Genomic DNA, 15,000 nt, shown 5'->3' with positions numbered 1-15,000 from the left:
AAAGGAGTTTCATTTTGCATAAGAATATATGGCGCACCTTTCCAGTTAATATTCAAGCAGCTTTATTTTGTAATGCATGTATTAAATTTCTCTGCCGTAATTTTTATTTCTTTTCTATATGTTTTTTATTTTGCTTTAATATATTTTATATCTCTTCTCATTAATTTAAATATAAGTGTTAAGCACATTTATAATTTTTTTGTTCTCTTTAGTATATATTTGTGCCGTTTTTTTTTTCCCATTCTAATTAAGTATGCAACACGTGATGGCATTACCGTGATTCACGTGAGTCACTTTCCGCTATTTTGGCCGCATGTCGTGCGGCCGCGGATGCCTTGCAGGTTTTGAGTCACTTGAGACTAGTTTTTCACTGAAAAACGTTGCGGCTTGGCTAGATTATGGCTCGGCTGGTCAGTCTCCCTCTGTCAGGCTATAAACAAAAATTTGAAAGAATGTGACAGACCTGCACGATTACGATTTGACACCGCTGGGTTGTACTTACTGACAAATGGTAGGGTTTTCTCGCTAGTTTTGGCTATTTAAGTGCCGACTGCCTTCCAGAAAAATTGATCTCAGATGGTGTTCTCTCGATAAGATGCGTACGGTAGCCTCGCCCTTCAAGACGGGCTTTGAATCGAGATAGTGCCTCCTCAAATGTTGTTTTTGAACAGTTTGTTCGGCGAAGCCTACTAGCCTCTCCGTTGTTAAAACCCTTCTTGACACCGGACGGATGACAAGAGGTAAAATGCTTCAATCAGTGTATTGGAAAGTTTCAGTCGGCGCGCTGGTGATATGTTTTGATATGGAGGATAGATTCTTTATGGAATCGTTCTTCTTTCAGTTTGTATATTGTTGTCATTTCAACTTGACTTTATTGAAAAATTCACAGCATTCGTTATAAAGTTATAAATTCCAAAAATATACTCGTGGGGAAACTTATTTACATTGCTATCGACTCTTAACATGCAACAATCGAATAATGTCCATAGACGAGTGTATGACATCCATCTGCTAAAATGAAGCGTTTGTCATATCGTAGGGTGAAAGACTTGTTTTGGTTAAAGTTAGGGAGTAAATTTGATGGTTTTCGCTTCGAATTTGATTCATTCGCGCCATTTTGAACTTGTTTCTCAAAGAGGCAAGTTTTGTAATCTTGATGTCTGATTTTTCTCTTGGTTACATTCTTTGAAATGCCTTTCGTTGTTTTCTTTTCCACTTGATCGCTGTCTTCTGTGAATAGGATAGAGTACATTTTAGGTCGAAGGCCAACGAATTCTTCGATGGGTATGCCATGGGTCTCGTCTTTCATCTTCCCTAGCACCTTTTTGTTCCTCGCACTGTACAGGAAGTGGTCTCTTGGGTACTCTGACGTGTCAAAGTAGTCTAGGTCTTGTAACAAATCGTGGTAGAGGACTTAACATCATAGCACAAGCTGTCGGTATCTGTAAACAGCAATTTAGCCTGGGGTCCGTACTTTGAGACCATGTAATTGTAGTGGAAATCGTACATCAGGACTTTAGACAGATCAAGAATCGTAAAGCCAATGTAAATCGGACGATTCCAGTACAAGTTGGTCGCAAGTTTTCCATAGTTTTGCCAAATACCGTATTGTTCATAAGTTTGAAGAAATCTTTTTCAAAGTCATTGGACGCTTGTTTTCTTTTTTCCGTGTTGAAGTCGTTGTAACTCTTTAACCACGTACTCTGTGCAAAACCAAGTGCCCGATGGATTTTTGTTAGCTTCATGCCAAGGTCTAAGTACAGCTTCAGGTTGCGGTAATGAAGAATGTAGTGCCTTTGTGTCGCAGAGATTTGGGACCAGTTTAGGTACGGGCGCACCACCCAGGTTCAAGTCTTGTGCCAACTGCTGACAGCAGGGAGACAGCATGTTTGGGGTCACTTTCATCGCTCTGGCGCTAGGGATAATCCGAGTTGAGATCGTGGAGTTCTTTTGGGTATTCTATATCTACTTCAAGAATGTACCCTTCTTCACCATCATCGGGTATAGACATGACATTCAGCTCCTCAATTTCATGCTCAGTCAAACAAAAAAATTCGTTTTTTGGGAGAGGCTGACTCATGGCCCATCCATACAAATTGTTGTCGTCCAAGTACATGATATAGTTCTTGTCCTGAGTCGAGTCATAACCAGGTACATATGGGTTGTTTGTCTTGCCGTAACGATTGCTGATCATGGAAATACCGCCTCGGATGCCCTCTTCGACAAACAAGTACATGTCCAGGTCGGTTAATAATTCTAATTCCACATCCGTCATCTTAAGGCAGGCGGACCAAGCCAGACCAGGAGAGGTGTAGCAATGAGCGGGGTCCAATCCATAGTAGTTCAAACAGACGCTTCGAAAGTTTTCAAAGACATCAGCCAGCAGTAATACGTCAGAGAGAAGATAGAGATCGTGGTACTCGCCAAGAGTTTGCAATTGAAAGCTTGTAAACACTATTTGTGCATGCTGGTAATCTTCATCGCTGATATGCTCTTCGGTAAGCTGGCTGAAGAAGGCTTCTTTGGATGGGAGTTGTCGCTCTTGAAACTTGCTCATATCGTCCATGTAATCGAATGGATACACGCCTTTTCTCAACAGGAGGGGTACTTTGCTCGCCTCGATGTAGCGGTTGAGAACATGAAACTTAGCATCTCCCTCCTTTGCCAGATTCGAAACAAGCTTTTCTAAAGATGCAGTCATGAACTGAAGCGAGTCCAGATCCAAGCGGCTAATCGAGATGGAAATATACTTTTCCATATTGTTTGGAATGCAATTGATGGTCTTGTTCTTGAACTTTCCCGCGCCTTGCATAATAAGATGGGAGTCGTATCCTCTGAGATTATGAAGAATGATCGGAATTAGACCCTTGAATTGAAAATTCAAATTGCAAGCGTTATGGGCCGCCCCTCTGAATTTACCAGTAAGATGGCAGTGATCCTGAACACGATCAACACCAAGTTCTTCTCTACAAAAAACGTGACCATAAGTGGCTTGTTGAAATTCTTGTTCTTCGGAAGGGGTCAACTGCATAGGAACAATCTCTTTCACGAGAGTATGGATTCTTTCCTCCTCTTGTTGTAACGCTTCTAGGAACTTACCCACTGCATCTGCTCCGCAATAGACTACGGGAGGTTTACAGTATTCTGGTTTTGGAGAGAAAATTACGTAAGCAAAACCACAGGCTCGATGTTTCTGAAATTTCTCCGTCGAGGATTTGCTAAGATCCGGTGATGCGTAAATGATAAAGGGGACTCGCAGCCGTTTTTGGAAATCCTTAAACTGGAGAAACATGTTATCCTCATTTGGTAGTCGAATCCTCTGAGGTCCATGCTGACTACAGTGTGGCTTGTGGTCTTCCAGTAGCTGCTCCCGAACAAATCCATGTAGACAGTAATACATTTGAGCTTTGTGCCTTGTTTGGTTGGAAAGTAGTCGGTTGAGATTTTTGATTAGGCAATAATGACGTTTCTCCCCTCGTGAAAACAGCAGCAAGTTAACATGCACCGGAAACTCGCGTTCTTTGGTGAGGTACAGCGGGAACAAATCTCCTTCTTCAAATCCAAACAAGTTGACGGAAGTCTTGTTCTTCTTCTCAAACTTTGGGATCTTACTGACAGGTACAGGACATTCGATACCATCCAAGTTCACTTCATCCACATAGGGTCGGTAATGATGAATGCGCTCTGGGTTAGATTTGCGAGGAATTGGGTGTAAAGCAGCTAAGACGCTCCACATGAAACACTTGTTATCCCCGTTTTCAACGTTAATGAAGGCTTTCTTATCCTTCAATTTCTTGGGTAAAGGTAGATAGCTAGAACCTTTTAATGGTTTGTTCTGAGCCACGTTCAAATCAAGATGCAGGATTTCCGATAGCGTCCAACCACTTCCTTCCTTCTGATACGTTGAGAAAGCACTTAAAATCTTCTGGTTTGCTTCGCCAAGTTGTTCATTAATTTCATGATCGTTCACGGTTGTCATGCAAAGACTTCTGAAATGGGGTTCTGAAATTTCGTCGGATCCGTCCGCTTTCGGTTTGATTAACTTGACTTGAACACTAACGAACCACTTGAGTCCCCTCTTAGCTTTCAGTTCTCAGCTTAGGCGATTGACCAGTGACTCTTTCTTACCGTATAGTAACTTACTGAGGTCATATTTGTCTTGAATTCGAGGTTTGAAGTTGAAGGTTTTCAGGGAGTCTTTCACTGCGGTGGTAAAAGCGCAAGGATTTTCAGAACAACCAGTATCTTCGCCCGAGTGTACATTATTTCCCTCCGTAGTCGTATTGGTCGTTGCGTCATCCCATCTTGATTGTTTTACTCTCTGCTCTCCATTTTCTCCTCAGTCCTTCGGGATATTTTCGCTTGCCGCCGTCTCTCGGTGTTCCTCAAATTTCTCAAACTCACATAGCTTTTGGTGTTCCAAACACTTATCATGGCGATAGAACTTACGAGAACAATGCTTACATTGGTGGGTCTTCTCTTGTTTCTTTATGTGACGTTTCAAGATATCTATCCGATTAAAGGATTCACCACATCGTTCACAAGTAAAATAATTACCACTATGAATTGCCTTCTGGTATCGTGTCAAGTTCGTCATCTGGGTGAACTGTTTCTCACAAATTTCACAGATGAAAGCCATCTTACGAAGGAGGTGTCTCCGCACTCCGCTAGCGCACCCATTAAAATGAACAAATATTTCTGAGGTATCGAATTTATCTTTTAGGACTCTAGTATGACGTCAAATGGGCATGCTTGGGCATGTGTGGACACAGGTGTTTGTGTGGTCAAGACGATGGTGAAACAAACAATTGTGCCAGTCCCGTGTGAGTTGGTCTCATTCTATATTCGAGTCACGTCTCATAAACAAACAATTAAACAAACAAACAATAAGGACTCTTTGTATTTGCGCAATCTATTGTGTTGGTGGGTTATTAATGATGTTCAACCAAAGTGATGGAAAAGATCGGTCGTTAAATAAAGGAAAGAGTGAAAAGTTACGACAAACGTTGAACAGCTTTTTCCTTATTATTCTTCCACTCATACTATGTTCCACTGGGACATTAAAACAAAGAGATCTGAACCAGTCAACCTTGCCTTGCCTTTGTTTAATGTCCCAGTGGGAGAATAATAATGAGCTTGCCCTCCAGCATGGCGGATTTTGTACCATGTGATCGTTAGTTGCAAAAGGCCTATTGTGCCTAACAGAACTGTGCGATTAACGAAAATTCACATCATGGGTTTAGTGTAAAGAAAATACCTCATCAACAAAGAGCGTTAATGAGTTTCTTTAACAAAGGGTTGTGTGGAGGTTTCTTGTACACAGACTGCAATCAACTATGTCTGCCCCGTTCAGCTTATTAAATATCCACATTCTCTATTTTCGAATTCCCCATAATACACTTTGTTTGCCCCCCAAATTTTGCATAAACTATTGTTTTAAAATGCTCTTGGGGACACTGCATATTCCCAAGAGCATTTGAAAACAATGGTTTATGCAAAATTTGGGGGGCAAACAAAGTGTATTATGGGGAATTCGAAAATAGAGAATAGGAAACAATAAGAATTCTTTGTACGTGTGCAATCAAGTGCGTTGGTACCGTTCGAATTATCAAATATTCAAATCACGTCTTGTATGAGGCTGGTCAGACGTGTGGTGCTCTGCCCTACAATGCAAATATTGTGTAATAAAATAGACCAAAATGAAGTAATCACTACCGGATTAGTTTGTTCCAAATGAGCCTTACCCCTATACTTGAATTTCATCCTGTCGATCTATATTCACTGATGCGGATTGATTCGTACGATCCGCATGATCTGCCCGCCGCAGAACCCCCACTTGGTATGCTACTATCATGATACAGCTCAGCTTCATAGTAGAAATATTATCCAACCCAAGTTGACTTTCCATAAGACGAGACCTTATTCCACCACGCTTACCTCTCGTTGATTTTAAAATCCCAGCAGACTTGATGCTGTACCAGGTAGTGGCTGACAATGGTTTAAAACTTTCACGGGACAGCACATTTCTCGCTGCGGAGCCAGATTTATCTAGGTCCTTCCACCAGTAGCGTAGAGACATCAGACAACTTCTTGAGTAGTTCATGTTAGTGATAAAAGCTGTTAGGAGCTGCGTTGAGTCGCTAAAAGGATCAAATTGATGAAAATAGTACTAAAAATTTCGTAAAAATGCCGGAGCTTGGGAAGAGCAGCCGCCTGCGCACAAGCGTTACTTAATTAGAATGAAAAAAAAAATACAGCAAAAATAGAAATACACATATAGAACGCAGGGCGGAATATAAAATAAAGAGAACACAAAAAATAATGTGCTTGACACTTATTTAAATTAATGGGAAGAGATATAAAATATATTAAAGAAAAATAAAAAACATATAGAAAGGAAATAAAAATTATGGCACAGAAATTTAATAAATGCATTACAAAATAAATAAAGCTGTTTGAACAGTGACTGGAAAGGCGCGCCATAATAATACGCAACTAATTTCCCTGTGAATGGTTGTGCACCAGGACTCGCTTTAAAACTGAGGCATGCAGCAACTCGGAAATGGGCTATTTAAAGAAGCCTTAAGGTTTGCTATCTTATACATATTTAAATATATAAACTGAAAACGACTATTCCGTGGGCCATTTTGTTCCAAAGTGGAGTAATGTGGTTGGAAATCGCTGGCCCGGCTAACCGGGCTGTCCCGGTGAACGCAATTATATGGAAAAATCTCAGCCTCGTTAGCTGGGCTGAGATTTTTCCATGTAATCGCAAACTTGAGTTTTGGTGTATTTCTCAGACGTGCCGGGATCTCGGCTATACGAGCCAGCCCCGCTCATGGCCTCTTCCGATTACGTGAGGCGGGCTGGCCGAGATCCCGGCACGTCTGAGAATACATCACGATGCCGGGATCCCGGCTAACCTGGCTGAGATTTTTCCATGTAATCACGTTCACCGGGACAGCCCAGTTAGACGGGCCAGCGATTTCTAAACCCTTCACAACACTTTCATAGCAAAATGGCCTACGGAATAGCAAACCTTAAGGCTTCTTTAAATTGTAGAATAGTGAATTTTAATAACAATTTAGCGAGACAAACGTCTCTCTACTTCATTTTGTTGTTCTTATCTTTTTTGACACGACATATTCTAAATTTAGCCCAAGCCGGGCTGGCTCACTTCATGTAATACCGGGCTGAAACTCATCCCTCCAAACTGGACCAGCCCGGTTCCTTTCCTTCCGTTTCGGATCTTTGATGGACACATGTCAATAATATGCGACTTGGCCAAGCCAATCACGATCCCAGTTTGCTGTCGAACGTAGGGCCCTCCCCATCTCCGGCCCCCTATCTTGTTTTTTCGCAGGACAAAAAATGTCTCGCTCCAATTTTCGCGCAGTCAAAATTTTTTGGGCGTTTAACTACCCCACTCCTATGAAGGGTCCACAGTCCTATGTTTGCTTTCAGTTATCGTTTCAAACAAAAAGGAGGACACCGTGACTTTGTAACGAAAATTGTTTTGAAAACAAATTCCCAAATAAAACAATAGTTGCAATCTCGTTCCTGGCCCAGGGTCTTCCCGCCGCCATGTTGAAAGCTGAGAAGACCCTGGAACGAGTCTTTAATATCCTTGTTCATCACAGCATGACTCACAGCAACCATGGTCACAGCTAAATTTTCCCTGAAGAACTACAGTATCTGCGATTTGTCTCTATGAAATGGAGGTAGCAGAATGCAACTAATCATAAAATGCGGGCGCCTTTCGTGGAATTTGTAAATGTGTCTCCAAGGTTTATGCATGTGTTGTGCGGCTTGAGAAAACTTATATGAGCTTATTATATTAAGCTACCATGTTTCCTTCAGTAAACTCTGGACATTTAGGAATTGCTTCGAAGCCTGTTTATGGGTCTGACATCGTTCAAGAAATCGGTATCGTCAACAGATCACCACTGGAGGATGACGCTGATCGTTCAGTGCCTTGTCCGAGTTTACCGCTCATTTCGGAAGGCTCGTTTGCCTCGCTCCTCAGCAAAACATCCAGTGGACCTTTGGAAGGGTCTAACTTAAAAGGACGTAGAGATGACAAGGTGGGTAAATGTAAAATTTTAAATAAACAGCCATCCGATTCCCTTCAATCAACTTGTGAATCACTGTGTCTAATCATTTCAATGATTGGGTGTGAGTCGATGAGTCATGAGTCAGTGAGTTAACCCATTGACTCCCAGGGGTTCCCCATTGACGAGTAAAATCATCTGGCGTTAGACAGAGTAAAATACTAAGTCTGGCCGGTTTAGGCCGGTTTTGACGTCAAAGGGTTAAACTTTGCTTCAGCAACCATTCAGCGTTTCTTTTGTTATTGCGAATGATGAATGAAGTTTAAGTCTTTTGCCCCCTTCTTTCAACATTGTGGGGTATGCGAGTGTGCACTAATCAGTCTTTCAATGACGTATCATCAATGTCCATATCCACAGTAGATAGATAGATAGATAGATAGATAGATAGATAGATAGATAGTTTTATTAAAATTACCCTTGCAGCCCAAGGGCTGAATTACGATAATTTTTACAAATGTACAACGTTAATTAATTGTAACTATAAATTATAAAATGATAAATTAAGAAAGTTATTTGATAAGAATTTAACAATACTAAAGCTGTTATTATGTAAACACTAAATTACAATTAAGATACAGCTAAAATTTTTCAAAATCGTATCATTCAATATATATGAGGTGCAAAAGGGCATGTTATCGGCAATGGCTTACAATAAAACTGTCTCTGAAACGATTGGTTTTAAAACGCGGGACTTGGAACTTGCGATTTTTCCGTGTACGCAAAGTGCCAGAGTAAGGTGGCGGAAGGAGTGAATGAAGCTTGTGATTATTGTTATTACATATGTCTTGAAACATTGAGTTACCAATCGCATAGTAACAAGTCCATATCCGTAGAAACAACCGCGGCTGCAGCCTGAGACTGAACACCAGGTCTCTTGTGAAGCTTTGTTGATGTTGGTGATGTGTTGAAACTGTTTGCCCACCCCAGCAGTCAACATCATTCAACATCGTTCAACAAAGTTGAAAGGATGTTGAAGCAAATGTTGAAGCAAATGTTCAAGCCATTTGCCTGGTCTTTTATTCAATAAAATGCAAATAAGTTGCGGGGTATTATGTAATTTCGCCAAAATCTCTCTTCATGAAAGGCTTGCTATGATGGACAAATTGCCATTTTCATTTACAAGGTACCAAATGCATAATTTAAGGTAGACTAGTCAAACTTGGGCAAATACCTGTCCTGTGTGTTAGTCTGTCGATTTGCCGAGGAGATTGTCTATATAAATTACCCTGATTTATCCTGCCTGTTGTGCAATTATCATCATTGGCTTTCCTAGAGGTTTACTCCCAGATGCCAGCTTATATGCACCCCAATTTTTATGGGAACATGTGGGGAATTTTACATCTTGTCACCTTTGGAGATCTGTACAATTTAGGAACATGTACAATAATATATAGGAACATGTAGTGATAAACATGAACTGGGTTGTAGGTTTGAATCCTGCCTGGAACTCTGATTTTACAGTTGTTCTTTTGTCTGTTGCTAAGTTGCCTTTGAAATCCAAGTGGGGGAACAAATATCACTGGCTGCCATATTTGAGGGGAAACACATATCACTAGAGATATGTGTGTGGGAAACGCATATCACTGTGACAGGGGGACTACCGGGGGTGTCTAATGGCATGATTGGGAGTCTATCAATCAGGTCCAGCGAAGAGCTAAGACCAGGTTTTTGCAGCCATACAGCTCAGAGTAGTGTTTCACCCAGCTTTCCCTTTGCGTGGCCTTGTCCCTGATGACTTCTCCACTGGATGACCTGAGGGGGGTACGCTTTGTCTCGGCTTGTCTGAGGGCCTTTTTTATTCTCAAGCATTCCTCTGATGTTGCCCATGTGAGCAGTTGTCTGGATTTGGGAGCAGAAGTTCACCCAGAAGTCATTTGTGCAGGCCTTGCTTTTCTCCTTAGAAGGCCTCTGGCTTGCTGCAGCAATCTAGCAAGAGCAACTGGTGTCTAGGTCACAGTTAGCTTGGCAGGGCATCTTTCTTTGCGTCTTTCAGTGGCTGAAGGATTGTGACATTACCATCAAAGCAATCCTGATGCCCGGCAGATGGACTTTTTCTTGCCAAAGGTTCAATGGCTATAGCATGTGTAGTGTCTCTGATGTGCTTCCTGTGACCTTCTGTGTCGAATGGAAATCAGGGCATTCTCTTAGATTGGTGTTAAGGATTTCTTTGAAGCATGAGGCATTCTCGGGGATGGTGGTAGCAGCTGTGTTGATGAATCTTGGGATGATTTCTGATGTGCTGCTGTTTCTGGGGTTAATCTGGCCCTTGGTGCAAACCAGAGAGTGGTCTGTTTTGTAGGCAGCACTATGGTATGCCATTTGAGATATGTCCAGGTTTGACCCTAATTAGATGCACACAGATTTCAATAAGCGTCACGAAGTGTCCCCTTGCTCTTCTAGCCAACTTCAACATCACTTGTGTCTCAGAATACAGACAATTTATGTCACAAAGTGTCCCCCAAATGCTGCTCTTTAAGTGAAGATTAACTGCTGCATTAACCCAAAGCTAAAAATAACGCTAACCTTTACCCTTAACTTATTGTTGAAAATAGGTAGCAAATGCTTAGACGTAAAGGGACACTTTGTGTTGGATGTCAAAATTGGGCGTGCATCTAATTAGGGTCAAACCTGGACATAAGTGGCCTTTTGATGCATACCTTATTCAGTTATTCACAGTGAATGATAAGGTTCAGGTGATTTCAGTGCTCTTCTTGGCTGTAAAAAAAAAGTGTAGGTGATGGAGAGTTGTGCATGCAGAGATAAACAAATTGACTCATTAGGCACCCTAGGATGTCCCCAGTTGACAATTAAAACCGTCTGGCTTTAGACAGAGTAAAATCTTTCTCCTAGGAGTCAATGGGTTAATAAATCAAAAAACTTTCTTCCAATCCACCAACCCTCATCCATTCTTGTTTTGGACATCAAAATTTAATGTCAAATGTTGTGTAGCTGGTTGCATGATTTCATTGTTCAGAAAAGCAAAATATTGCTTTTTCTTGTTGGTATTATTAATTTTTCGTGAAAGTGAAACTCAAAGCAGAGAAAAAACATACATGCAAGTTCCATTTGATGTCATTTCCCAAAATTCAGGCAACTTCAGGAAAACAACTTCAGTAATTATTGTTGATGGATCCAGTTCCATTTTTGTTATTGTCCAGCTCCCAGATGCCTTGCTGACAGTTCATAAAGCTGTTTGTAGTGGGCATGACTAAACCACGAAGCAGCGAAACAAATACCAAAACCCCTAATTAGGCCTAAAACGTTATTGCTTCTAATTCATTGAGATTAAGATTAGGTTTCAGATTACGTCTGAGATTAGGGGCAATAACATCAGAGGCCTAATTAGGCTTAAAAACGATATTAAGCTAACAGCATGAAAAAACTATGTCCCCGTTTAACCCTTTCAGCCCCGATAGTGCCAAATGGCACTTATAGATTTTACTCTGTCTAACGCCAGACGATTTTACTCATTAATGGGGAACCCCTCGGGGCTTAAAGGGTTAATTTAATCTCAAATCCAATCTTTGTTGGTTAGTATTCAATGTATGGTGGGGTTATACATGGTGTTTTGGTTCTTCGTTTCGTTGTTTTGTTGTTTATTGATGTCTGTTTGTAGTACAATATCATGGCTTTGCGGCTCATTTTAAAAATAAGAGACACTCTACTTGCAAATAATAATAATATTACAGTTACTATATGATTATACAGGGCTTCTGACAGGGTGCGAAAAAAATTTGCAAATTATGCAGCACTTTCAAGTCTTATTACGCGGCAACGAAGAGCAACAAAGCCCTCTGCATTAATTTTAACAACAAACTCATTCTTAAGGATGTGTGTTTTAAGTAAAAGAAAATACTACATGTTGCAAGCGATGATCCAGCAGTTTTCACGCGACATATCTTCAGATATCTAAACAATTGTGATTGGTTTATTTAGAGAAATGGATTGTTGTCAATGAGCAGTCGCTTACCATCAAAAACCAGCCCAGCACCAGGTCCCTGACAAATAAAATGATGCATAGAACGCCAGTTTGTTGGTTGGTTCGTTCTTTCCAGTTTTTGATGTCTTTTCAAAGCTAAAATGGCTTCAGATAATGTTTTAATTATAAGGTAGAGAACTTAATAACTTTGTATATCAACAGGTAATCAGTCCAAGAGGAGATTCAGATACACTTAGGTCAGTTCTGACATGCATTTGATGTGATTTGTGTTGAAAAACATGTTTGGACAGAAACTTCTGTCATCTTCAGTTTAAATTACAAAGTACAGAGTTGAATATATGGTGTGAACCAAAATGCTAATTAACTATAAGTTTAGAACAAAAGGAAACATGACAATGTAAAAAATTACAAAGAAAGTTTTAAAGTTTAATAACATGATAAAGTTGATGATTAAGTGTAGGTTTCTCCCATTGAATATGAATGGCTTCTTTTATCGTAAGTTGGAAGGTGGTAGAAGCGTGATCTAGGATGCTGAAATAGTCTTTAGAGAACAAAGTGCGGCAATGCTCAGAATTCTGTAAATGTTTAAAAATGTGCGAGGTCCTATCACTGAGAGTGTGCTCACGTATGCGCGTGGAAAAAATGCCGGGTAGTTTCGCCGACATAGCAAGCACTACAGCCCGCACACGAAAACTTGTATACCACACCAGCACAAAGCCCACGAGGGACAGGATCCTTCACACAAGGATGAAAAAACTAACTTAATATCAATATTATTACAATAACGTTTGACAAAATGGCAGAAACCTTTTTCTGCGTGATAAAAGAAAAAGGACCAATGTAAGGTAAGTTAAAGTAAAAGGTACGTGTAGTGTCAGAGACGGAAGAAACTACCCGGCATTTTTCCACACACGTACGTGAGCACACTTAAATTTAAACTGAAGATGACAAGTTTCTGTCGAAACGTGTTTTTAAATTTAAAAAGTGTTGTGTTGTTTCTAAAAATATCGACATGCCTGCTACTATCCAGACCTTTTGACTTCTTGTAAACTAGGTACTCAATGTTACAATATGTTTTCTTTGTGATATAGTTATCATGGTTTGAAACAGAGACAGCTTCAGTTGAATTGTGAGTTAAAAAAGGCTGATCGTGGATGGTTTCCTCATGGACTTAACCCGCAGCTTGCAGTGAGTCACACGATTTTCTATCTGAATACTCAGTCCCAAGTGGAGGTTGGGTGCTTGAGGCATCCAGGAGCTTCCACTATTGGCAGCCAACTCATAGACGGAGACTGCTGCCATGGCTTGGAAATCCTGGCAACTCAGCCATAAGCCCCCATGGATCATGGGAGACAGGGACCAATCCAACTGCTTAAAAGCAGTGGGAAAAGACGGGGGAAGGGGGGAGGGAAGGGGAAAAACAACTGTTAAGATCACTCCAGAAACACTACACTATGGTTACATGTAAAGGAAAATGAAAGGAACTTTATTTAAGTGTCTAGTCATGGAGCACTAATTGGGGACACTGTAAACTGAAATTAATCATTAATGCAAATCGAGACAAATGTTGGTTTTCGAGAGGAGAGGAAACTGGAGTACCCAGAGAAACGTCTCAGTGCAGGCAGAGTAGAGAACCAACAAACTCCACACACATATGACGCCAAGCCTTGGAATCGAACCCGGGCCACAATGGTGGGAAGTGAGTGCTCTCACCACTGCGCCATCCCTGTACCCCTCCTTATATCAGGTACAGAACTCATGACTCATGCATCAACCAAACAAAGCCGATGACCACAACTGGCACATGAACACTCCTCTTGTTTACTCTGTTAAATTTCACTCAGCCCCAGTAACTGTGTTAATTGAAATAATTATTATGATTGAGTTTTGGGTCCTGTTCTGTTCTTATTCATCCTTGGTTGGGTGATCTCTTGCTTTATGTTGAAAACAGAATTCAAGCGGTACTCAACCACATCTTCCGAAGATTGGAGTGCATATGTAAGTGCTTATAGTGTAACAATCAATTTCTTGATTAGTCCAACTTCCATTAATGCATTGTGTTTTAACTGTACCAAAAATAAATTGTAGGTTGAGCGTGTCTGAACAATTGATGCTTCATCGGTCGTTAGGTGAATCCTTGCGAATTTTGCAGAAAAGGAGAGAAAAGGTAAGCATTAAGTGATTTCAAACTTGTTAATCCACAATCAATGACATTAGTTACTGAAAAGTTTGCCCACAAAGGTAATGATTTATAAGAGAGTTTTTGATAAAATTAGTTGGGGTAGTATTTTACCCCTGTAGTTCTCAATGTAAACTAAATTGAATGGTGTTTTGAAATTTGAAATGAAGGAAATAGTAGCAACATTAAATTCTGTTTATAAAAAAAAGCAAGGAAAAAATCTGTTATTATCAAATCTACATTTGATGCTTGTTATTTCAACACTTAAATCTTTTCAGAGTTCAAACGACAGAAATGGATATTTGATGACTCTTGGTGGTCCAACCATCCTTAACAACAGGTGCTTAGTTACTATGAGACTGTACGAACTTTCCCAGTGGTCTTAGTCATTTCCTTGTACGTTGCTCCAATGTAAAACATCTCAGGCTTCTCCTTTAATTTACTGTTATTGAATTTACTCATTGAATTGAGCTGAAGAGATGGGAGCAAAATTTTTGTTGCACTACTTGAAATGCTGACAACCTAATGCCGTCACCTAAAGATGCAATAAATCTTACATGAAACAGACATTGAACACATGCAGTAACATATCTCACTGAACTTGGCCTGGCTAAGGTTCAAACTCATGACCTACATGTATGTCAAAATAATTAGGTGCACTTTCCATTCAGCTGTTTACAGCAGCCTACATAATTAGTTCATTTCAGTACAATAGGAAAAGTTTGGACCACCCTTGAAAGGTTTTTTTTTTCTTTGATTGGTCCAACTGG

At 40.4% G+C, this 15,000-nt stretch overlaps 3 protein-coding genes and 1 long non-coding RNA gene across 6 annotated transcripts in view; 2 read left to right on the top strand and 2 right to left on the bottom strand.

Moving 5' to 3' along the window:
- Window positions 1–91, bottom strand: part of LOC138008003 (thymidine phosphorylase-like) — a 20,594-nt gene extending 20,503 nt beyond the window's left edge. For both annotated transcript variants that reach the window (XM_068855168.1, XM_068855169.1), the window contains exon 1: window positions 1–91. This exon is cut by the window's left edge and continues 1,582 nt beyond it. The gene's annotated coding sequence lies outside the window, so the exon portion shown is untranslated.
- LOC138008004 (uncharacterized) overlaps window positions 1–4,717 on the top strand; it is an 8,674-nt gene extending 3,957 nt beyond the window's left edge. For both annotated transcript variants that reach the window (XR_011124152.1, XR_011124153.1), the window contains exon 3: window positions 4,171–4,717. This is a non-coding gene — a long non-coding RNA (uncharacterized lncRNA). The remainder of the gene's footprint in view (window positions 1–4,170) is intronic.
- On the bottom strand, window positions 184–4,164 carry LOC138008002 (uncharacterized). The gene has a single exon (XM_068855167.1). It carries the CDS (start codon window positions 3,977–3,979, stop codon window positions 1,916–1,918), a length of 2,064 nt encoding a protein of 687 aa, XP_068711268.1. The 5' UTR covers window positions 3,980–4,164; the 3' UTR covers window positions 184–1,915.
- A 2,895-nt stretch (window positions 4,718–7,612) lies between the features above and the next one.
- The window catches only part of LOC138008001 (uncharacterized), a 27,348-nt gene continuing 19,960 nt past the window's right edge, over window positions 7,613–15,000 (top strand). Inside the window, exons 1-6 of the mRNA XM_068855166.1 lie at window positions 7,613–8,084; window positions 12,253–12,287; window positions 13,143–13,239; window positions 14,003–14,049; window positions 14,140–14,218; window positions 14,509–14,570. Coding sequence (XP_068711267.1) covers window positions 7,848–8,084; window positions 12,253–12,287; window positions 13,143–13,239; window positions 14,003–14,049; window positions 14,140–14,218; window positions 14,509–14,570 — 557 coding nt within the window. The 5' untranslated portion in view covers window positions 7,613–7,847. The remainder of the gene's footprint in view (window positions 8,085–12,252; window positions 12,288–13,142; window positions 13,240–14,002; window positions 14,050–14,139; window positions 14,219–14,508; window positions 14,571–15,000) is intronic.

This window comes from Montipora foliosa, chromosome 6, assembly GCF_036669935.1.
Source record: "Montipora foliosa isolate CH-2021 chromosome 6, ASM3666993v2, whole genome shotgun sequence".
NCBI classification, from domain to species: Eukaryota; Metazoa; Cnidaria; class Anthozoa; order Scleractinia; family Acroporidae; genus Montipora; species Montipora foliosa.
This window is presented reverse-complemented; position numbering and strand designations above follow the sequence as displayed.